Below are 26,468 nucleotides of genomic sequence, written 5' to 3'. Positions count from 1 at the left end.
ACAATATTATAACAATAGAATATATTTATACACGTACTTATACAATCTCAATAATCGTAAATTCGATAATTTTGACCGCGCCATTTTGAACCCGATGTACGTGTAAACCTGGAGTTCGACAAATTAATCATTTACAATGTTGCCAAATTGTATCAATATTCAAACGATGACTCCATACAGTTGTATCGTTGTCGCATACATACGCATGCACATTAAAAATTCATCTATGAGATACGTAAACGAATTTAGAGGTCCATGATAGATTTCTTGTACTGGCAACGCTGAATTTCGCTCTGGTTTGCAGTTTGCAACGTTTTTAAAATCCGCATGCGACACGAACGTGCAAAAATTTGCAGTTTTGCTCCGAGGAAACAGCGAGATGGTGCTAGCCTCCCGTGTAATTTCCATAAGCAGACACCGGGCAGAAGGAAAGGCAAGAAAGAGGTGGAAGTTGTCGAATATTACAACCGCGATGGGGAATGGTACCAGTTTAGTTCACCGTTGATCGTGGTACCGTAAACTGCGATCCCATTCCTCTCGCGCGCGGTGCAAACAAACGCGCTGAAGATCACCGGTGCTATAAGCACGGAATTCGCTCCATAGGATAAGAACGGTGACCCCTTAAAGGTAAGCCATTCTTGCGAGATGCACGCAATTACCGCTGCAACGGCCTCACAGAATATTTCACTGTGCGAAACACAGCCGGATGAAACTTCGATGTTTCCTCATAACATTTTATCATCCCAATGGATGCTAATTGGTATAAATATTTAACAATGCAAAATCAAAATTTACGTTAATGGTAATCAAAGAAACAAGAATTAATATTTTGAGATCTTGAAATCCTTAAGTTCTGAAATCCAAAATATTGATAATCTCGAACGATTTCAATTTTACCATTGTTTTAAAGCTTGTTTGTTTGTTTTTTACTGTGAAACTATGGAAGTGATATAATATGATTAATGTATATTGTTAAAGTTATTATCCCATTATTTGAACATTTTTGTTTCCTTATTCATTCGAACAGGAGTTATATTTTTGTTAGATATTTCTTATGTATTTTTTGTACAAATATTGCATACCGTGTTGCATGTGAAATCAAACATTCTAATCGAAATTCATGAATCTCGTTGAAGGTGATGGTCAAGATCGAAGTTCTTAAAGACTCCCACTCGTGAATGTATCTGTCTTGCATATATTTAACTTCAAAAAACGCATGGTTTTACATTTTTCGAAGGAAATACCGGTTTTAACAGATTCGTACCGAAACATCGCTTTCGATGCGTTCCCTAATAAGAAATAGGAAATCTTTATCCCATAACATTTATATGTATCTTTTCCTGAAGGTGGCGCTATCGTTATCGTAAATTAGAGTATTTATAACAAACTCGCGACGGTGCAACTCGATATAAGTAAAATTATAGATCATACACATTAGAAAACAGAATACATTTGCATACTCTTTATTTGTTCATTCAGGAAAGTGTCTTTGCAATAAATTGAACGAACTGCTCTTTCGATAGTCCGCGATTTCTGTTCCCGATATAATATAAAATACTTATGTAAGAAAAATCAGCAACCACTTTAGCAACCGAAGTGTGGGCGTTCACTTTTAACGCTTCACATTTCTTGATTCCATATGCACTTCTCTCAACTTATATTTGCTAATGCGGTTGTTAAGCGACGCATAGAAAATGTCACGGAAGTAACCCAGCTACGACGGTCTATTCCGTTCTTGTTTATATCTATATCTATTTCAAAATATTGAAATTTCAATAATAAAATTTGAAATGATATTTAAAATGAAACTTGAAATGAAATTCAATAATGTTTAGATTACAATCTATATGTTTGCACAAAAATTAAAAACACTTCATTTAATTTTATTAAGTTCAGGAAGTAATTGGTAATCAAATTGCAGTTAGTCAAATAATTAATTCTGATTTGCTTAAACGTAGACGAAGAAATTTGATAATTGTAAACGAATCCGGTTCTAATTTTTTCTCGGTTTGCAACCGTGAGTTGCAAAAACTGAGCGAACCCACGACAAAGGATGCGTTAAAGATGTCATCGTTGCCATTTCCATGAAACGTAAGCCAGGTGAGAAAGTCGGCAGCTCACCGGTTGACAGGTTTACAGCTGTGAACAGGCATTACAATTAACCCGCTGCGCAATTTTAACGGGCCAACGGTATCAAATAAGCAGAACAATTAACACAGCGGTCGTCTTATCGCAATATCTTCCGACGAAAATTACGGGACAATCATTACGCAGGGGTATGTCGCATTTCGTTCTGCGCGCCACATCCGTGGATTGTCGGCCGATGAAACGAAAATGAAACTGTTCGCTACGGTAATTGACGCAACACGGATAAAAGAAAATTGCAAAAGCTCGCCGGAGGTTTCAACAATTTTTGTTCACGTATCGCGTAACCGTCGCCGGAGACACAATTCGCAGTGACCGGTGTGTGTACTGACATACCTTGGCATTAAGAAACGCGGAATCACTCTACCTTTCCCTTGAAATATTCCCACCAGTCTCATCGTACTACTTGTCTTACATTCTGCCCGTCTCCGCGAAGAAAAACCACGATCCATTTCCAACCATTTACCCGTCGTACCTATCAACGGACCCACGGATACCGCTTAATGAAATGAAAAGAAGCGAATTGTAGACTTTTAGGATTCACGGCGTTCCAACGTTCCGAGTATTTAAGGTCTTTGAATGATTCGCCGAACCAATTTTTCGTCGACCCCATAAAATATTCACGATAGTCGTAAAACTTCGAAAATAACTATAATATGTATTAGTTAATATTTACCAGTCGCTTTATCACGGAAAAAGTATGATAATCTGTTCTCTTAATAACTAAACTATTCCTTGCAGTCTAAGTCTATTGTTTAAGTCTGGGTGTTTGAAGATTTCAACACGAAGTTCGGAAGTACTGAAACGTACAGTTTATTACAAAATTGTTGCTCAACCTCGGAACACACTGAGCGTAAACACTATATTGTCCGCGCAAGAATATCAAGCTTATGCTTCTTTGCGCGTACGATTGGGCATTACTCATTGAAGTGCTCAACGACTTGTAGTTATGACAACCGTAAAACGAAACATAAATCGCGACATGAGCGAGCAAGGGTAATAGAAACTTTTTCCCAGGAAGTGTAAAAAGGGTACTCCTGGTTAATGGAGACGTTAAAATTTGCTTACAACGAGTCGTCGCGTCGCAAAGAAGTTACGTAAAACATCTAGTTGGGACAAGCATGTTCTACTTCGTTACGAAATATTTTCCGTTTTTAAAATATTTCTGTTTACACGAATGCAGCGGGTAAAGGCGAAGAATCTGTAATAGTCATTCGTTTCGTTTACGCTCGTCCAATTATTATTATCTTACCCGTCGTCGTCGACATTACCAACTAATTCAAGCTCACCTGATAGCAGCAAGAACGTGTCATTGACGTACGATTACGGGAAGATGAAAGAACATTATTATAGGGGGAATACTATAATCGCTTACACTTCTCTGCAACCTCAACGCGAATCCCTCTCCTATGATGAAGTAATTATCAGCAGATAGTTTAAAGTTACGTGTTTTAGTTGGTCAGGGTTAACACTCGAGTGACGAGAGGAAGCGTCAAAAGATACTTTTATTCTCATTGTTTTATGTATATAGTAAAATATTTCCTCGCTTGATTTCTTGCTTTGCAAAAATACTGTTTCAATCTAAATAACAAACAAATATTTTATCGGTAAATAAAATCAACTGCTTGCTGAAATTCATCGAATTTTAACCCCTGTGTGCTGTTCAGAAATAATAACTTAAAAGATGTTAATTAAGTATTCACTCTGAAAAAATTGTGCAACCTAAATTGTCGTAACGGTCGATTTCAATAAATAAATTTTAAAGATAATTTTAAGATAAACTCAAAGGTGATGAATGACGTTTTTCGGTGGTAAAGATTAATTATGCAACAGCAATTACGAAGAAATGAGGTCTTGCTTTAGTTATTCCATGCTTGTCTTAACATTTACCATATCGAATTGCAGGATTTCTAAATGTATCAAGCTGGTATTACCGGTGGGTTTAGTGAGAATCATTTAGCTAAGAAATAGCCATGGCAAAAATTCCTTATGGTCAAAAGAGTCAAGTGAGTCTTCAAGTTCCTTAAGAGGGTGAATTGATTAAGAGGTGACGTCGCGATTTATCCGATTTGTCTTGTTGCCCTCACGCTCAACTATGGGGTAGCGGTTTCGCTCCTTTTTTTTCTGTTAATGGCTTAGTTTATTCGTCTGACTACTTCGCAAACGCACATGTTCGATACATACAACGTAATGTGATAGCACGTAGACTCAGAGTGAAGCTAATACTGTAAACTTTTACTGCATATATTTTTATAATATTTTCGTGTAGAAGAGTTCGAATAATATTCACTGCACATGCTAAATTATATTGTATTGTTGTAGATATGCTTTTATATTATATTGTATCTTTGCAAATGCGCAAGTAATTAATATTTTTAACAAGATTTTATTAAAAATTAAAATTTTCATCCATAAAAAACATATTTTTAGTAAAAAAGGAACGTACTAATTATGTCATTTGATTTATTTATTCCACGATTCGATATTGTTAGCACAATTAAAATGATGTTAGGATTCTGTTGCAATAAAATATTATCATCTCAAAAAATTAAATTATTATATACAAATTCGAATAAATCATTATATAGAATAATTATTTCTATTTAACATTATAAGCGTCTTTTAAATATTTCTCATAGCATCTAACATTATATACTACTAGTTAACGAAGAATTGTTTAGATAAAGATTCGAATGAAACTTGGAATAATTTTAAGGAGCAACAAACAACATCTTTATAATATGTCATATCTGAATTATTTTTAAAAATAATATTGAAATAATTCTTGAAATAAATGATATTTTCTTTTTGCGAATACCCCCATATGATCAAATTTTACTTCTAATAAACATTGTTGCTTACATAATGTAATTTTTACATTATAGTGCCGTAACGAGAGCAGGAATTGGCTGAATATAAATATGTGAAAAACAATGATGTAACACTAGTTGTAAATTAATAACGTTAATAACGTTACATGTATCCATAAGCTGTTGTTGTGAAGCGAACATTGAAGGGAATTTACAAATTATGTTGTCTATTGTGTAAAGAGATACGTCTATTATTTAATGTCGTTTTAAATGCATTTCATCACAAAGTTGCATGCATAATTCATATGTATGTACATACTCGGAATAATTTCTCTGTTACAAAGAATCAGCGAGGAAAGTGTGGGACGCTTCCTCGTCAGTGCTACAACAATTCTCTGTATTTATTGTTCCCAACGTGATGTAAATTATACATACCAGATGTTGATATAATACAATTTTCTAGAGATCCAGCAAGTGTAAGTGAACTTTTCCTCCGGGAACGCGTTTAATATGTTACATTAAAATCGTTTCGTAACAGTGACGGAAGTGTCTCATAATTGGAGGAAAAATTAGTTCGTTCGTCTTTAGAAATTGCGATCAAGTATTCATGTGCACGTTTATGCTGTCAACGGACACACTCGATGTGCCGGAAAATTTACGTTTACTTAATAACGAAGAACAACCATCGAGCAGAAAAGTGGTATGTAATAATCCCTGGAAACGGAACGAATTTTTTTTACAAAACAAGTATGTACATTAAAAATCGAATATTTAAAAAAACTAGTCGTACACGCATAAAAGGAAATATTTATTCATTTATTGGTGCAATTTCTATAAAATTTATACAGTGGTTAATATACACCTTATTTTTTCATTATGCTAGTGAAGTATATCTGCATTAATTATTTTTAGAACGTTAATAATTCGAGAGGTAGAAGCAAAGCACTAATTAACATTCTATGATGCAATAAACTACTGTTCCGCACATTTACGACAACATATTACAAAATTGCATTTTAATAGCCAATTTATTTTTAAGACATGACATTGTTATATACGAAACATGTATGAAGGTAATTGCAGTAAAGTAATTTTATTCCGATGAATTAATACAAAATTTTATTGAAATAATTCAATAAAAAAATGTATTCGAATGGTTAAGTAAAGTTATTTATTCGATAATATTCTCATTAACATATTCCACTAATTTCAATAAGTAAAATTAATAAGCCGAAACCGGACAATTTGACGAACAGTTGTTACCTGATAGTCTATACACAACTAGAAAACAGCGCACGCGAATATTTGCTCTGTTATGCAAGATGTTACCCCAACCGCCTTCGAATATTTCATTGGTGCATTGCTCATGTTGATAAGACCGACGCGTTGCCCGATTCTCAATCGAGGACACGAATTTCACTAGTCAGAGATTTCGCCACTCCCGTTGTTCCGTCGAGGCGCACGATATCGTTGCAATTAGTCGGTCGTTCTTGGACAACGACCCGAGCGTCAATTAAATAAGTAAAAAAAATGAGAAGCTGCAAAACTGCGTGACTTTCGTAACCGTCGGATAGATTTGCGCGCGGTTCTCGGTCAGTGAACGTAACGGTTCAAAGAGGTGTGCGCACGATCAAATTTATTCACACAGTTGACGTTCTTTTACGCATCGATCGCTTGTCTCGTTTCACTTCTCTCTTTCTTTTTTTTTCGTTCCTCTCCTATTTTTTCTCTTGTCCTGTTAGACGACGGCCAAAGCATTGAAGAAGCAAAAAAAAAAGGTGATACGAAACATGACATTGATTTATTCGATATGACGAAACAAATCGTCGTTAGCTGACTAGATACACAGATCATAAAGCGGCCGTGCTAATGGTATTTCTTGTCGGAATCGAGTTAACTACGGTTATGGAGGTTTAACGAAATTAATTGCTGTTTTGTTGCAAGAAAAGTACCTCGACAAATTGATCGTTCGTGCCGTTGCGCCCCATTCTACGTCCAAATCGGGAGAGAAACGCTCGGAGTGCGCGCAAAGTTGCAAATTCGGAAGGTGAATGTTAATTACGAAATTACGATGCGTATTTTTACTCAAGGTAAAAGTTTCAAGAACTACGCCTTCACCTTCAACTTTAGATCTTCCGCGCTGTCTTCGTTACTGAAGTAGGAGAATGTGGGGCAGCGCCGGAATAACAAACATAATGTAATATGTATTCAGATAAAATTTTCATAAAACAACGGTAATCCGACTCGAACCGTGCATCCGACTTTGTACAACGTTCCCCTGCAGCTTCCGGTAGCAACGTAGATGTACGTTTCCATGGCACTTCCTGTACAATTAATAAGAGTAGAGTACGATCGATCAATTAAAATCGTCGCAATCAATTTCACAATTAAAACAACTGGTTAATTAAACCACAATTTTCGCGTACGAACACAGCAGTGTTTACCTTGTAAAACAGCCTGTTCAACAGAAAAGAAAGTAAAAATATCGCACGAAAAAAAGGCTACGAACAATGAGGAGCGAAGAGGCTCGGAACAACGATATTCTAACCGTGTATCTACATCTGCAAAACAATGGGGGTTTACCTTAGTTGGGGATCATTGTATTATAGAATGTAGAACGTCAACGGCCACAATGAAGCTTGTAGGAAGAGGAAATTGCGGCGTGTAAAAAAAAAATGTAACACCGTCGAAGACTCGTACCGGCAAAAGTGGACCCCTGGGCGCTTCGTTTTGGTCGGATTAGAAAGCTCCGCGCGGTTCCATCGTGCCGTGGAGAATCGTCAAATGGTCCTCGCCTATTCCTGCTTGTCGAAAAAATGAGCCGGCGAATGGCAGAGGATCGGTCGCCGTTCTTGTTACGGTTTCGTTGCATCGATTGCGCAAGTTCGTGACCCGGCTGCAGCCTAGACGCTTTCATTCTCCGAGGATTGTCACGAATTCGGTCTTGTAACTAATTAAGCGACGATTCGGTTGTCGTCCGAGGAAATTCTATAATATATCGCCCGCAACGCTTGCACGCTTTGTTGGCCGTTTACCTCCCTCCGTTGCGCAATGTCACACTCCGTCGTATAAATTACCGGCAATTGTATGGCAATATAAATTTGGTCATTCGGAAAGTCCGTTCCACATCGGGATTAAAACTTCGACCGTCGAATCAGAACCTCGAAGTGATTTGATAACGAAAACCGAAATTGGAACTGAATAATCGCTTCTCTAATCCTTCTTCGTGCTATGCGAGTTTGAATAAAGTTTAGTATGCCGGAATATTTCACGACTCAAAGTTTCTAAACCTGGTTAAACTCTTGTTGCCATTGTCTTTCGCAGTTACAGTAATTAGAACATTTTCGATTGCAATCATTTCTTAGAACAATGAGAATGTTTGTATTTAATGACGATAGAATGTAAGTTTACCGTCACAGCGAGGGGTTGAAAGGCGATGTGTAGCAATTAGGTCGCGATTTTTGTGCGTTTCGAAACGGTAAAAATGTTGAAAAAATATTAAACTTGCGAAACAAAAGTTACTCACAAGAAAAGTGTCGAGAGGCGATTAATAAGTTTAGAACGGTTTCCTACTTATGCAATATCTGCGAGCCGGTTGTGTTCGATCTGCAAACTAGTCCAACAGAATGTTGTTATACTGTAAAACCCGATTTGTTGGTGCCTCCCTTGAAGTTCTGGCAACTTCGCTGAATGCTGCAAGGTTTGAGCGGAGTGATCGAAGGTCAATGAGCAAATGATTCCAGTTTCTAGATAAGAAACGAAATAAAGTCTCGTTTTATTTCCTTTATTTAACATTGATCTACAGTAGGCGTGTCAAACCCGTTTACCGCCTAGGGTCACATTAAATTTTACTTGCATTGTAATTGCACGTATAAAATGGCGCAGTACAGTCACGTCAAAAAGTAGAAAAATTATTTTTTCAAAGTTGGAACCAACGATTTGAATTTGAAAAAGTTAAGATAAACGTAACATCTCTATGTTGCAAAAATTTCATTGGAATTGTCTGGTAAACTACACCTTTAACATCTCCAATAAAATTCAAACGTTTACTACTTAAAAAAGATATTAACCCCTTGCACTACAATAACTAGTCAGGCTCGTGATATAGATTTTATGCAAAGTCTACTAAGTATGAATATTATTAATTTCTTCAATTCTTCTGTTATCAAAATCTAGAAATAAAAGTACATAAAGACAATGAAAGAAACAAAAATTGTCTGGTCCTATTAAGGAAGATATTAAGGACAAATAAGTGCTGATCAATGCAGCGTGGAAGGAATCATAGTGCAAGGGGTTAAGAAATAGTTTTCAAATAATAAATTATGAGCGATTTGTTTATAGATGAGCTGCAATTGCCCGCTGACACCTTCGACCGGGCCTACGCTTGCATCGACATGCGGTGGTCCATCCTTCATGCTATTTATGGGACTTCTCGAGGTGTTCCTACGCAGCCAGTGCGACCTTGAAGATCCTTGCAACAGGCCTGTGCCGCCGAACTCCGTCAATTCCAGGTAAAACCGATCAAGGTCAAGCTCAAATTATGTTTCCTGTCGGAATAGAGTTCACGGTCGGGCAAACCCATAGAAAAATCATGACCTTCGTTGAAGATGGTGACGTGGAAAACTTGTTTGACTTAACCAGGGAGAAACGAAGATAACCAGACGTAGCTCATTCGTGGATGAACGAGAGATCTCAGAATTTTACGCTCTACATAAACAGTTGATACAATATAGTTATAATAATATACTCTAATAATACACTTTTACCCTTTACATTTCATCAACAAATTATCTGTCATTTATAATTATAATTACAATACTTTTTGAAATTAGATTCTAATAGATATTCTTCATTGAAAATAAAGGCTTGAATAATTCGACCAACAATCACATTTACAATTCCGATCGAATATTTTCTGCCAGGAGTATGCGTTTGGCACCAGATCCCTTGAATGTATGATGCGTCTAAACATGCTCTGTTGTAGTAGCTAGGTTGGGTACAATTAACGTTTCTAATGAGGGTACGAAGAGAATAGGGATACTGAACTGTACGGAGAGGGAATACGGTACTTTGAAATATCGTAGAGAAATGAGTGGAGGAACAATACAGAAGCAAAATAGATTCGGTTAGAGGGGTGCACTTAAAAGATTAGGCTGCTGGAGAGGATTGAATTGCGAAGGAACAGGTTGGTAAAATTGGAGATAAGAAAATGCGGTCAGAGTTTGGAAAAATAGACATTCCATCCCTCTGAAACAGAAAACGTCCATGTAAACTCGTTATGTATTTGTCCTTTAGCGTGTGATCGCATTTCGGCTGGCCTGAGATGCAGTGAAAGTGCTAATTATGTTCGCGGTTTCGAGATTAATGCAAATTATGGTGCTGATGTAGGCGTTCGTAACTCGCCACCTAAATAAAATCACATTTTTAATTAAAGGTTGCAGTTGCACGACAACTGTGCTTGCAAAGTTATGCTTGTATCCATAACGTCCTTGGAAAAAGAAATAAGCTTCTATTTAATGAATAAAATCAAAGTAGCTTTTATATTATTACTAATATAGTATAACTGTTCTCAAAACAATTGATCTTAATGCATTTGTTATAAATCGACTGTTGATCCTCCTAAAAAATTGAAAATTGTAAAAGCCAAGCGCGATCTTGTTTTTTCACTTAAACAATTTTAATAAGTTGCAATTAACATGTCCATATTTTTAGTTTCTCTTAATTTTCATAATATACTATGTTTCGCCTGTGCATTTCTCCTATAAATACATAAAATCCGCAGTTTAGACATAAACGCCTAGGATCCACAGTCTAGTCGTAAATGCATCAAATCCGTAGTCTACTTTTACTTATCCAAGTCTCAGAAGCATGTCAGTTTCGCTTTACAATCGGCTTAACCGACACCAGCATCGAAGTAACACCCGGCTTTGTAATCTGAGCAAAATATGAAAATGCATTATTTCGATGCGTAACTGGGATACGGTACAGGAAGAGGATGGCATAAACGCGAGAAAATGGCGCGGCGCAGGAAATCAAAAAAGAAACATTTGCATGTATATCGGTGGCTCGTGCGCTGTACTTGATAAAGTTATTGGAGCGAGGAAAAGACCGGCCCGATGTGCGCAACAGACCAACGATCCTTTCTCGAAGGACCTGTTGACCGATGCCTGGACAGGAGACAGTCTTAATTGTCAGTGACACGGTTCACGTAATGCCATAGAAACTCCGGGGTCTTGTCTCCCTCTCGGAAGTGAGCATCCATGCACGACTATCCGTAAAATTGTTGCGAACGTGTGTCTGCGTGTAATAGCCCGGGGCCATTGTTCCGATGATTCTCTCACGTTACATCACATCCAGCCGATGCATCCGCGTTTGCACTTATGTATACCGGATGCGGACTGAGGCAACCGGCGGCGCCCCGAGCCTATTAGATCTTTCGCCGCGCGGCTCGAGAAAACCGAGGAATGATAGCGAATGATAATTGGAAGAGATTGAAAGTCCATCAAAGCCAATGGGCCGTGAAGCGTTGAGTAACGCGGAATTCTATTACCATGACCAATGACACTGACAGGCAAACGGCATTCGACAACAGCCAATTACATGATATACAATTATATGATGTTCGGTATATATTACAATATTATAATTACAGAATCTCGAACTTCGGCGTTAAATGAATTACTCCTCGTGTTCGTGGAACGTGGAGTATTCTGAAACCATATATGCTGTACCACTGGATATGCTGATAAAGTGTATGAGTAAATCGAAACCCACAGTTTTATTTAGGTGAACGTATAAGTCATGAGTGATATGTGTTCACGTGTCATTTTAGTTTTGATTTCAGCCTTGTTCAACGATGTTGTATATTTTGTAATTTTTACTAAAATTATTTCACAACGTATTAAATGAGTGAATAATATTTAACTTATTGCAATATTAACGAATAATACACATCTATAATATGTTCTACTTTAATTTAATGACAGTGTTGTCTATTTCATATTTTTAACTGTAATATGTGGTGGTCTGTGAAAAAAATTAAAAATACAAAATTCCGATATTCAAACTTCTTCTTCGTTTTAAAAATTAAGAAAGAATTAGGTACTTTGTAAATTTATCCGTTTGATTCTATTATTATTGAGATAGTAGCCTATTTAACTAGTTAGCCGTTTTTGACGAATATAGCGTATTTCATGACAAATACACTTGTCAAAGACACTGACTGATTAAGAAGGATATATTCATCCATATATTTTTAATAAATTATATATTTTATAGAAGAGTTGTATTTAAACAAAGTACAAGGAAAATCGAATTATAGTAACTTGTACACTTTTCAAAGAGATTGCAGCAGCTAAGTGTTTAATATCGAGCTGAAAGAAGGTACAGTAACAAGAGTATCACGTTCGCAATGTATTGTCCATTCAATTCTGTCCGAAACAAAGGACGACCGGCTTGCTATTGCCGAAGGCTATGCTATACTATTTTGGTACATTTTCTCTGACGTGGAAAGTAAACGCGAATAAAAAAGGAACAAAGGAAACGACGAAAACCAATTTGTGAGCTAGGATAAATACTGAAGCCAAATATTTGTGCAGCACAACATGCGGCAGAAAAAATTCGATCAAAAACGTGAACATGTTTGCTGAAAAATTATTGAAGCGCGCAATAAAAAGTGGAAAAATATCATATGTACGTTAAATAAAAATCGTAGGAAACGTACATGTCTCAAAAAATAGGAATCTTGCTCTGTCCTATCCCAAAAATACAATAAATCACTGTCCACAGATATGTCATTTTTATCATAACACATCTGTATAAACTGAATTTTATCATTATGATAAATTTTAACATTCTAGTTTTAGATTCATTAACTAGATTGCTTTGATTTTAAAGGAATTTTTTAATTTTATTCTCGGCACTTGAAACATAAGAGTAGCCGGACTGACGGACGTTCATATTGTTCAATCGAATGTTTATTGCCAGTGTACAACATACATTCAGGACTTAGGCTCATGTTTCAGTGCATAAAAGTAAGTTGTCGTCCCTCAATGAGGCAAGCGTACGGTGCACGAAGCGCGCACGTCAGTACTTGGCTCGTGGCATTCAAAATACCATTACTACTTCACACGAGCGTCCCCAACGAACTGTGCTGAGAAATCCACCTTTCGCTTGACTCTGCCCCTATAGCCGAGGCTCTCGTTCCTTTAACCCAGTTTCTAATTCGTAAGACATTGTAACCAGAGTCTTTTCTTTTTGTCGTCGACGGGAACAACGGCCAGCTGGTGAACCTGTCCTCTCGGAGAAAATGAAATCGCCAATGTAACCTTGTCCGGAGGTGCGGCCCACCTTTTAGTTTTACACAACACGGTGTTGCATTATAACCGCGAAACACGTTGATTATTAATGGAAAACGCTGCCGGTCGTTCAAATGCTAAACCAAACTTCGTATAAATCGGTTGCGATCGTATTGCAAGAGTAGTTTACAGAATGAAGTAACGCGAAACTGCGATATACATATGTAGTAAATGCTAAACGAAAACATTTTGTATTCTTGTATCGCATTGTATCAAAAGATTGCAATCGTATCGTAACAAGTAATTTCTGTGGGAAGGAAAATTTTAATTTAAAATGATATTTTTCTTCTGAATGTTTAGTAAATGTTTCTGGTATTCTTACATTAAATTATGTAACATTTACTTCGACTGTTACTTATTATACAATTTTTACTGATACAATGACTTTCATAAGAATAACTATTGATTTAATTCTAAATTATTCATCAATTGTATTTTATGTTTTACTAGTGCACGAGATACAAAAGACATAGAATATTATACTTTCACATGAAATAGAAATATTATGACGGTATCACTAGTATACCAATTATGGGTTTTGTTCTGCGATGTCAAGAAAATTAAGTCGTCGCGCGATTCGATTTAAATGATGAATGTTTCTGTTCAGGTACGACTTCGTTGTAATAGGTGGTGGCAGCGCCGGTGCAACAGTCGCTGCTAGATTATCGGAGGAATCACGATTTTCTGTGTTATTACTGGAGGCTGGACTAGACGAACCGACCGGAACGCAAATACCATCGTTTTTCTTCAATTTCATCGGATCTAATATTGATTGGCAATATTCCACGGAGAGCGAGGATGGTGCATGCCTGAATCAAAATGACAAAAAATGCTATTGGCCAAGAGGGAAAGTACGTAGTCTGAGATCAATATTTCGATAGCAAATAGTAACCAAAATGCGAAGAATACTGATCGACTATCGTATTAATAAAGTTACCTGAAGAATGCATTGTTCGAATTTTCATTATATGCTCGGATAAAAATGTTTTAAATATGTTTAAACGTTTCCACCCCAGTTGCAATTTGTACAAAAATTTGTTAAATTCTCCAGCATACCAGCCCTTTTATCGTCTCAAAAGAAATACGAATCGCTTAATCCGAGTGTAGAAAAGTTATTCCGTTGTAAAAGCTGTTCACATACGTATATTTGCTTACGGTCGTATCTTGTCATCATTATTATCCCATATCGCAATCAATTGATACTTTATGGACTATAGAATGGACTTCATTATGAATGTTAACGATATTTATGTAAGCGGAAATTTATTTACGAGTTGTCGTCAAACGCTTTCTATATTGAATAAATCAATTATTTATTTGAATAAATCAATTACTTATTGATGCAACGAATGACCGCACGTACCAAGGGATAGTTATGTAAGTGTAACACTTTCCATCTAATGAAATTCTTCAGGTACTAGGAGGCACCAGCGTCATGAATGGAATGACATACATGAGAGGTTCGCGAAAGGATTACGATGACTGGGCCAGGCTTGGCAACGTAGGATGGTCTTATCAAGATGTCCTTCCATATTTCATCAGGAGCGAAGATAATCTTCAGGCGAACACTATGGATTATGGTTATCACGGCGTCGGTGGACCTCTTACGGTTACGCAGTTCCCTTATCACCCGCCTCTGAGCTACGCTCTCCTTGAGGCTGGCAAGGAATTAGGTAAATATAGATTATGTGCCTTTTAATCGTCTTCGATTTCGGTGACAAATCCGCCACGTTATCGCGCAATGAAATTCGTTCGAAAAGCCATTATGTGTATAGCTTAAAAGTAATAATTCGAATCGCAATTTAACTAAGAAATCATAAGGTAAGATTTACTAATAGGCAAAGAGCACAATAGACAAAAATCTATAACAAAAATGATTGTGTCAAATACAAAAGAGTAAAAGCAATTTAAAGGATTTTAAAATACCGTTGCAATATTTTCATCCTATTAAAATCAAGGAAGGACAAAATAAAAATTTCGACTGTAATTGAATGCTCTTTATTCTAATCTACATCCACGCCTACAATAAATTCAGATATAATTTTTCAAGATTAGTTCACGTGTCACCATTATTCTATATCTTTCTTATATTCGAACTAGTATCATTCGAATTATTTTCATAGGAAATTATACTTTCGCTAATTACGCGTGCCATCGATGTGTCACGTTTAACGAACAAGACGCCGAACAATTGCATTCGAGAAGTAACAAGAAGCGGCGCATTGAAAAAAATTTCAATCCGGTAAGAATTAATGAAGACGGAAACGAACGTAACCATAATTTGTCGGATCCGCCGATCTCTTATTAAACTCGAATTTATCGCAAGCATCGCGATCCAGACGTGGCGAAAAAAGACCGTCGCTGGAAACTGGTCAAAGAACCACAGCTCCCCTTAAGCGAATCACATGGAACCAGTTATTACGTGACGGCGAGGAACCGTTTCTTTTTTATTTACCTGGTACAGTTCACTTAGATCTAATGAACTGTTTCGACGTTCGCCGAAAGAGTCGTTACGTGAACGTTGCTCACGGCTAATGAATTGCGACATCGATCTCGCCAGCCATCGTTTCATCACAGTCGAATTATCCGCCGGAAAACGCAATTCGGCAATTAATGAACGCAGTCGGCCTTGCTGCTAGTCGTAATTGGCGTCTGATTTAGTTGCAACGAAAACAATTTGACCACGAACGATCAAGGTTGATACCCTTGAGCAATATCGGGTCATTAACGGCAGGATAGAAAATTATTAGGTTGGATTTTTAAGCGAGTATATAAAACTGCATATCTTTTTTCAAAAGCTATTAATTTAATAAAAATGTGCCCCATTTGTTTCAATACACTTTTCCCAACGCGAGTTTAATTCATAAATGTATGTCTTCAAGAAATTCTGATTTTTCGGATCAATAAACTGTAGTATGGAATTTTTCAGCCTGTCTCCATTTACATACTGTTTAGCCCACAAAAACTACGCATACGTCGTACAAAACAATTGCGAAATTAAATGAAGTAAAATATAATATTTTATAAAATATAGATCTTTCGCCAAACGACTTTCGCTATTTTAAACATTTAGAACAGTTTTTACGGGCTAAATAGTATATAGTGTTCATGCAGGATAAATAGTATATAGTATTCATATGCACCAACCTAATAAAATGCACTTTATCGCATAAGATAGAAATACTATAAGCCAGAAGATTTATTTCAGATTTCCAGTGGAAGTGGCTTCGGACGGCGGCGCTCGACGGCCGAGCGTCGCTGTGGACGACGGGTATTGGAGCGCGCAGTATTTTGGGCGGATATATCCGCCAGCCGTCCGCAACGGTAAACACGCTTGGGCGGATATATCCGCCAGCCGTCCGCTAAGGGTCTCTAACGTCCGAGAGGTAGTGGGGAAGTTACGAAAATGCGGTAAAATGCAAGCGCAGAGCTGATCAACATACTTCGCGCGGTTTGTAATGAAACAGCCACGCGCCGAGGGCGAACCTACTGGCAACGTAGGAGAGCTGACGTCAGAGAAGAAAAACTCAAGTTTTTACGTTTTTCATGCTAGGGTTCATTCTATTTCTCTTAATCCCGACATTATTTATGAATAAAGATAATGAATAAAGATTTGAAGAAAGATATACAGTTTTATATATTTACGTAAACATCCGACGTTTCATATGCACCAAACTAATAGATTCGCCGAATCAAGCTTGACTTATATCATTTACAGTTAATTATTGGCACTAGGTCTGCGCGAAACGTGACTGTTTTATATTATAAAAGTAACAAGAACGTTTTTCCTGAGAATTTGTTGAATTTATTCTATTTTCATTCGTCATTTAATAATAATAAAGTGACGGACAGAATAGTTTAATTAAGGTACAATATGTAATTATACAATATAAAGTATATAATGCTAACAGCGATGCATTTTTTAATATATTTATTATTTATTTATAGAACAATTGTGGAATGCTTCGAGAACAGACTTGTTACTAGTAATTACTAGACTGCGAATCTTTTTGGAGAATAAAAATTGTCTACTAATCTGTCACAGTCTATTTATTAGTATGTACATTCTATTGAAGTATAGCAAGTTTCTAGAACGCTTTCATTTGTGTAATTCATTCGTGTGCTTTCCTATGTTTCGATAGCCAACTGTGTCAATCGTGTGTAGACGATCAGCACTGCACGTGTCAGATTTTAAATGTACTGCACATGTTGAATTTTGAAAAGCGCAGCAGGTTGCACGCAGAATTGAATACGCTCGCAAAATTAAATCAATTCAGATGCACAAACGCATTCGAATGGTTTACACGGAAAAAGCGATTCGCAACATGATGAACGATCGTCTATTTCGAGCTTGAACTATTACATTGTGGAGCAAGTTCGAAATATTCTTGAGTTCTTCATATTTTATGACCGAATTATTCTGTTAGCTAAAAGATGACAGGAAAATTTTCTTTAGTAGATTGTAACAGCAGATTAGAACTTGATTTCAGATTAAAAGAAATGAAAAACACATATAGGATAAATTCTGCCGTTGTCACAGGTCTGACTCGATATTAAAATGCACGCGGTTACAATGACGCATTCGGTAAGAAAGGAAGTTAATTATTGTTTGACCTTTCGTTGTTTCCAGGATACGGGAACGTAGATCTGAATGGACGAACCCATACCGGATTCGCAATTGCTCAAACAACCTCTAGAAACGGTTCGCGGCTTTCGACTGCTCGAGCGTTCCTTCGGCCGGCTAGAAATCGGCCAAATTTGCATATAATGCTCAACTCCACGGCGACCAAAATCCTATTCGACAACAACAAGAGAGCAGTCGGCGTGGAATTCGTTCACGACGACAAATTCCATCGCGTATCGGTGGCCAAAGAAGTCATCATAAGCGGAGGTAATTACGTTACATAATAGGAGTTATTAGAATATTCGTAATACGGCTCCAGTATACCATTTAAAGTGAACGTATTCAATTTCATTGATCGACGTGTGTCTCCATTGACAAAGAAGTTATACGTATGGTAACTAGACTGTCATAATACTATACCATTGCCATGAACCTTTATGCAAAATGAGATGCCTTGGTTACGAAAGTGATTTCCTTGAGACACATACAATCTATCCATAGTGTATTCGTTGCTGTTATATACATAATAGTATACATACAATATTATGTAATGATAATAGAGGGTTGTAAAGACGATTACTATGAGATAACAAATTGCTTAGGTTTTTTTTTTCAAACACAATTAACTTTAGAATTGAATAAAACATTAAATTTTTGCATTATTCTCTTATCTGCTTTATTTTCTAATAAAAAATGTAACATGTCGATAAATGTAAATTATGCATGAAAATAAATCGAAGGCACAGCAATGGGTCATCCCACAGTAGACGGTTTCTCCAGCTACATCTTCTGTTTTGGAAGTTTTGCAGGTGTTATTATTGTTATTACTATTATTAACAAGATTAAAATTTTGTTGAAGAAAAGTTTGATCAATTTATAAATCAGACATACAAATTGTATGGAAAGTTTAAATTTGTATATGTATACATATACTATTTGAAGCATTGAGTGTATTATTAAATATAATTATCTAAAGAACTACTAACAACCTGTAAAATCATGACGTAAGTTTATGGAACTTTTGTCCTCTGTATAAAACTTCGACCGATAGATATCTGCAATCTTATAACATTATGCAATGTAACTGACAACTTAGTATTTCACTATCACTTTTCTAGGCACAAGGTGAGCCTAATGAAACCAGTAATGTTTTTTAAATATTCAGTCATAGCGGCATTGAAAAATGGAATTTGAAACTCATTCCTTTCTCATAATCATTTACGAAATATAGCAATATGAATGAATTACTAAACAGAATGTACATTCAATCACTTGTTCTAAGTTAAATATCTTTACTTTAATCAGAAAAAATACTGAGAGTCTCTCTGAATAATTTATACGTAGGTTGTAGAAATGCAAATAAACTATTACGTTAAATGTTCTTCTACCTTATGCAACATTCTATCAATTCACCATGCCTGAGTACTTGTAAAAGGCAGCTACCCAATATGCAATTTGTTCTTACTATACTAGGAAATCAGAAAGGTAATCGTTTTTGTAACGAGATCCATCACACCTGCAGTAACGTACCGACATAAACAGTTCCTCTCTGATTGCTTCAACCATTTCAGTAGCTCGATAATTATATATGAGATCAGAATTTTACACGACATCCTTAAACAGCTGCGCGATAACGGTAATTGGCGAATAAATGATAAAGTTGTTCAAAGAATTGAATTTTTTAGGGGATGAAAAATCTTGATTCGAAACATTTATTGCCTCAATTTGACCTCGGAGGTCTGTATTTAGAAATTCTTCATCAAACAAAAGAAACGTGTCTCTATTAAGCGAAAGTTATTGTACCGCAAGAATGAAAATTACTTATTATCTATCGAACAATGAAAAATACTATAAAAATGATTACCAAAGATTTAAAAGAGCCTAAGCATCGCCAATCGGTTATTAGAAAGATCCATTCCCGTAGAATTAACAATCGTTACCACTGTTAAGTAGGTAGCGCCCAATGCTTATACGAAACATGCAGCCCTCACGAGCTAATGTCGAATGCACCCACGGGATATTTAGTCTTGGAACTCTTAGTGTATCGCGTCTAATAGAATCACATTAGATAAACGATTGCGATGCTATCTCTAATAATATTCATCTCAATAATTATTCAAAGTCCCAACCTATTGTTCTGTGCTATAATTGTTTCCGTCTAACTGAATATCCTGAGTCACTGTGTTTATACAAGATCGATACCCACGCGAATGATAGAAATTTCGTGTCCTTCACAGGACAAGTGCCATAGCAAACGCCGCGAAAGAGGATACGCGCGGTTAATGTGCTGTTGATGACTCTTGTCCGTACAGAGCAATTATAGTGCGAAGAACATTGAACCCAAGGTTGTCTACGGTTCAGATGTTCGTTACCAGTAAATGGCGTACCAATATTTCTGCGCGCTCCCTGAGAGTCGTAATTTTGTTTTGTCATGCTGTCAGCAATGACACTTTAAAAACAATTCATTGTCAGTTCCCTCGTTTGTTATCAAAGCATGTTGTACGCGTAAATGAAAGAATCTGGACGTAACACTACTCATTGCATAAATTTCATAAATGGTTACCGGGTCATTTTGAACGATTATTACTAGATTTATACCAAAAAATATAGTATATATATATATATATATAGTATTTGAGATTTTATTTGAACAAGTATTTATTCCAATGAAAATTAAAACGATAAATGAATTCCAGAATAACGAAAAAATCTGGAGAAGAACTATTTAAATCTTTAAATTATTTAGCCAGAGAAGGTGCCGTATTATATTTTAGCAATTATTTTCTAAATAATTTGAATAATACGAAGCCGGCACAAAAGAAACACAAACGTTGCACTGTCTCGTTCTCTCGCTCATACGTCACCTAAAGCGGAAGTGGAATTTTAGAAAAGCGCGTGGTTGTCGGCGAATAAATGCTGACGTTTTACCGAGAATTTATTTCACCGCGTTCTTCAAAAGGATCGTTGAAAGTTCAAAGACCCTCAAGAAGGCTCCGAGGTATACTCATTTACATGTCTTTGGCATTTTTTTTTTAAGGTGCCGTAAACTCGCCGCAAATACTTTTGAATAGCGGTATCGGGCCTCGTGAAGACTTGAACGCAGTAGGAGTTCCGGTTGTTCATGATCTGCCTGGTGTCGGCAAAAATCTTCACAATCATGTCGCCTACACGTTGGCCTTCACTATCAACGACACCGACACCACTCCCCTCAACTGGGCCACCGCGATGGAGTACCTGCTCTTCAGAGACGGCCTGATGTCCGGCACAGGTAAACAACCTCATATCCCGCTATTAGAGTCTCTTTTCTTACAATAGGATCGGTAATTGGAGAGGTGAAAAAAAAGTCGAGCCTGAGAAGATAGACACTCCATTCTGTAAAATGATTGTACGATTACTTTACACGATAATAACAGGAGCCTTCAAATATCAACAATTTGGCGACCACAATTCCTGTAATTAAATTGTAGAATCTAGATTATTGAAATTAATCGTGGGTATACAAATAATAGAACGGTTAACTAGGTATATAGTGTTAGATTAAATCTTCACGAATTTGTGCAACAAATCATATTGTATATAGATCTGCTATGTGGATTGAAAGCCTCAATATCATATAATGCTGTCTAATATTGTCTGAGGTACATATATTGACCCTGATCACTCCAGGAATATCTCAAATGAATTGTTTAACCTTAAGATACAGAAAAAACATGCTACGTAAAAATCCTGTATTGCTAACATTGTCGATAATGGTAAACAAATATTAAATATTACAAAGTAACGTGTAAAGTAAGATGTGCACAGCCACTGGCTGTATTTATATATTCCTCGTTCTTAAGTTGGAAGTGAAAATGAAAAAGGAACAGATGCCATCGCACCGCCAGTTTTATAGCCGTCGCGCAGGAAGAGTGTAAAACAGTGTCCAGACGGTCCGTAATTATTACAAATGGAGCACTTCCTGATAAGGGAGTATTTATTCGCATTCAACAGCAAAAAGTTGCGTGCTGCATAACACAACGGCAGGGAAAAAAAGTAGCGAGGCAACTGAAAGCAGAACTTGAGTAAGATGTAACAGAGATTAACAATGAAAGGAGAAAAACGTTCTCGGTCGATGCAGTTGTGTCCGAAACGATTGATCCGGAGAGGCTTCTTTGCAGATATCCAGTGAAAGCGTATTGCACAATGATCTTGTTCGTGTTCGCCGATCAAAGATGGTGCAACCGGGTTCCTATCGGTCTGTTTACCGTCATTTAGCCCGAAGCCGACTTAAAAGTCGGTCACACGGGGGGTTCTGTGGTACTTCTCTGCCAGACCGTCCAAGGGACCACGAGGCTGACGATATCTTGAGATGCGTCCATGCTGGAATATTATCAAAGGCAGCGCAACGTCGGCATAACTAATTCAGACAATGGGACTCCGCTGAACTCGAAAATCCTTTGCATTGACAAATTACCTCGTTTATCTACCTTCGTTCATGCAAATACGCGCCCGTAATTGAAATTAAACGTGACAAGGAAAATTTCAGAGATTTGTTGTATCAAGATCTTGTTGCAAACTATATTTATGATTGCGAGGTAGCTCGCTGCATCGATCAATGTATGAACTTTTTAAATCGTTAAATGCGACGTTATTGCGTATGATCAATACGTCAATACTCTCCTGCTATTCAGCGTATCGGTCATCATTCTTCTCACGTCTTGCCATAATCGCAATTCGAACAAGCTTTGGATACGAACAACTCTAATCAACAAAAAGCATAGTTTACGATCTGGTTTCTCTCCAAAAACGGCACTATAATTTTCTAACCATACCCAGGTCATTAAAGACAGGTTCTAAGCCAAACAGGATAGTAAATACCGCGAAAATGGTAGTCTCTCTCTCGCATGGCACCTAACGAACTAATTTCACTTGTTTTAATCAACCTACTATTCAACGTTAAGGCGTTTCTACACAAGATACAGATCTTACAAATTGTGATGACAATCTGTGACGCAGTTGCGATTCATTGTACTGAAATTATTGCAAGATTTTTTTCTCAGAACGGATTTCATGCGCTGAATTTATGCATTAATTTCGTAACATCGCCGACATAACTTTCATACAAAATACTTCCGGTTTGAGAAGCAACAGGACGTACGTTTTCCAATTATCTTCAGTCTGAAAGTTTGAAATCTCAATTCAGAAATTATGAAATGGATCAGCATTTACTGATGAAGAATGTGATTTTAAACAGCGTTTGTTGCTAGATAATTGGAACTAATTATTAACACTTTGAAACAATTCCAGTTCTCGTTGTTGGACTACGAATCGTTATAGACTTACGAAACCTACAAAGTGAAATACAAGAAAGCATTTACATTATCAGAAATTAATAATATGTAATAATGCGTCTATGCGCCGCGAGGTACATCTTAAGTTTTCGATAGAAGTATTGTTCGCGCAAAACCGTTTTTGTTAGAACTGTTTCGTCATTTTTCACGTCGGGACGCGCCGCAAGATGGGTTTCTAAACCGCGCGGTCTGCAAGTTATTTAGAGAAAGGAAAGTTGCAATATAAGACATCGGTGGTGCATATCAGGTTTTCGAACATTTATAATATGATTTTTCCGATCCGAGATGAATCAACCGCAGACCTTTACGTTTATTTCGTAAGTTATTTCGTAGAAACTATGTTACACGATTGAAATAACATTCGACTAGAGATTGAGTAATAAAAGCCAGCAATTCAAAGATTTTATCAGTGGTACATATTTTAATTGCGTGTACGTTAATGTTTTCACAGGTATATCCGAAGTGACCGCCATGATAAACACAAAATACGCAAATCCAAAGGAGGACCATCCGGATATACAACTAATTTTCGGTGGTTACTTGGCGGATTGCGCTGAAACTGGCATGGTCGGGGAGTCAAAGGGTGCAAACCGCACTATCTACATTATACCGACGTATCTGCATCCGAAAAGTCGTGGTTACCTCCGTTTGCGCAACAACGATCCTCTCTCGAAACCAATGATTTATCCCAAGTACCTAAACCACCCCGACGACGTGGCCGGGCTTGTTGAAGGTATCAAATTCAGCATCAGGTTAGCCGAGACCGGAGCTCTCAGCAGGTATGACGATCCCTCCTTTACATGGATAGATGAAATAAACAAGCCATCTCACTCGATATCAACTGTCACGGAAAATACATTTTAAAGTTAACTAACTCATTCTTTCATTTGAAGGTCAGCTTTGTTCTTTTTAATGAAATTATGTACGTTTTAATGCATTAACCTAGATTGACAAATGTGTTATCTACTTATGTCGGTTTACTTGAATGAATGTGGGAGATAACCACAAAAGAAATATGTTAATAAATAGTATTGCACAATACTGTTTATCAATAGTATTACAAAACATAAGACAATGAATCAAGCGTCAATCTATTCACGCATTGATTAATAGAAGAATATTAATATTTAAATGAAACGAATTTCATTGAGCCTTATAAGGCCTAACAGAATCGGAGTAATTAAAATAATAATGAAAGAGACTTGTTTAATTTCAATCCTGTAATTTTAGTTTCGTTAAACGAATTACTTCGACTTGCTAATACGAAATTTATCATTATTGTAATCATATACTGTCATTTTTATATTTTAGATACGGATTCCAGTTAGACCGCACGCCGGTAAAGAACTGCGAGCACCTGAAATTTGGTTGCGATGCTTACTGGGAATGCGCAGTGAAACACGATACAGCACCAGAAAATCATCAAGCAGGTTCCTGCAAAATGGGGCCTCCGGATGATCCTTTGGCTGTGGTAGACAATCAGTTAAGAGTCAGAGGCGTCAGAGGTGTCAGAGTGGCTGACACCAGCATCATGCCAAAGGTCGTTTCCGGTAACACGAATGCGCCTGCCATCATGATCGGTGAACGGGCCGCTGACTTTGTTAAGAGAACCTGGGTTGGATGAATAATTCAGCTTTTCAACGAAGAGAAACGCATTTGGAATGAAAACGCTATTGGCAACGAGAAGAAGTTCACATCTAATGAGCCAATGTAAAACGACACTGAAGTGTTTAGCTTCAATGCAGCGATTCGCGACGATATTTCTTGACTACCACATTTCTTGTAACAAATATATGTTAGAGAAACCGAAAATTAATTTTTCGTTTACATAGAAACACTCGTTTCATAATATTGGCCGAATTTTAATTGCATTTTAACGTCGTGTAATGTTTTAAGAACACACAGAATTGATTGAAAATTGGACGACCCAATTTCTATGAAATCTTTTTAATTTCCTTTTCGTTCTCCACGAACTTAAAGATTTCTTCGAACATGACAATGAAGCTTCAACCATTTTCTTACAAAGTGGATCAATCACCCTTTTCTTAGAAAAGGGTACGACTTACTGTAAATAGTTCGAAAATAGTGTCAAGTACTACTGATAGGTATAATTTACACTATTACACTTGTATATCTTAATGGAAACGCAATTTTCTGTGTATCCAATTCTTTCGAAAATACTCCATTCCTCGATCTTTACAGCAACCGTTATTAATGTTTCTAAATAAGTATAATAACTTGTAGTGATTCAACTTTAACAATTTATATGGAATATCCGAAATAGCCTTAATTGAAGTACGTATTAGTGTTAGTACAAGCGATGTAAAATGGAACCTTGTTCATTCGATAATCGATTGCCAGATTGACTATCAGAAAACTCATTTTTCCAGATATCCTGTCATTGTCAATTTTCTTTCAATCGGAAAAATGCATATAAACAATTTACCTATGTTTGTTCTTCCTATAAAGATGATTCTTTATGATAATATTTTCGAAACAAATCGCATTGTCTTGTTATTACAAACAAAAACGCGATAAATTAAAAAAATTGCTAAAACAACCATAAAGTAACTGTGAAATTAGAAATTGTGATGAAAATAAAGAAAGCAAGGCAATTTTAAAGATTATGAAAGTTAGAGTTAGTTAAAGATTATTAAGTATAAACTTCTTTACGATTTTGAAAATTGTCGAAAGATTAAGGTTTTTAAATCCATTTTCCGAATTACTCCGATTGCAAATAAATGTAATTTAAGTATAGTTTACTTACTACAAGAATTAAATGTATTCATTAAAATAGGCCCTGCAATATTATTGTTATAGGTAAGAATAAAGTGTCTAGCATAAAAGTAATGTAGTAAATACAGAAATAAACATATGCGTAAAGCATCTAATGTGCACCTTGCCTGCATTATTCCAGAACAATGGAAAGAGTTTTTTATAACGTTTATCAAAGGACCTTTAAATGGAAACTCCAGATATAAGGTACGATTAAAACAACTTCACCTCGAACTGAATTTGCGCTAAGAAAACAGTTTCTTTGTCCATAAAATGAAAAAAATGTTCGTAAAATATAGGCGCGGCTGATATAGATAATGTTCTGATGCTTCCGTGCGGAAGCAATCCAGGGACACTTAAGTAACAAGAGCGGTTCGACAATAAGTCGATATTGACCGATCTGAGGTCTCTTGTGGACCGAAGGTGT

The 26,468-nt window shown here is 36.6% G+C and overlaps 1 protein-coding gene across 1 annotated transcript; it reads left to right on the top strand.

The window, feature by feature from the left end:
* Window positions 1-450: 450 nt before the first annotated feature.
* On the top strand, window positions 451-25,824 carry LOC144475546 (glucose dehydrogenase [FAD, quinone]). Its single transcript, XM_078191546.1, has 8 exons — window positions 451-627; window positions 9,297-9,466; window positions 13,920-14,163; window positions 14,727-14,985; window positions 17,943-18,203; window positions 20,974-21,204; window positions 23,718-24,045; window positions 24,578-25,824. The coding sequence occupies exons 2-8, from the start codon at window positions 9,297-9,299 to the stop codon at window positions 24,888-24,890; spliced, it is 1,806 nt and encodes a 601-aa protein (XP_078047672.1). The 5' UTR covers window positions 451-627; the 3' UTR covers window positions 24,891-25,824.
* Window positions 25,825-26,468: the final 644 nt, after the last annotated feature.

The sequence above is a fragment of the Augochlora pura genome, chromosome 2, assembly GCF_028453695.1.
Source record: "Augochlora pura isolate Apur16 chromosome 2, APUR_v2.2.1, whole genome shotgun sequence".
Taxonomy (NCBI): Eukaryota; Metazoa; Arthropoda; class Insecta; order Hymenoptera; family Halictidae; genus Augochlora; species Augochlora pura.
This window is presented reverse-complemented; position numbering and strand designations above follow the sequence as displayed.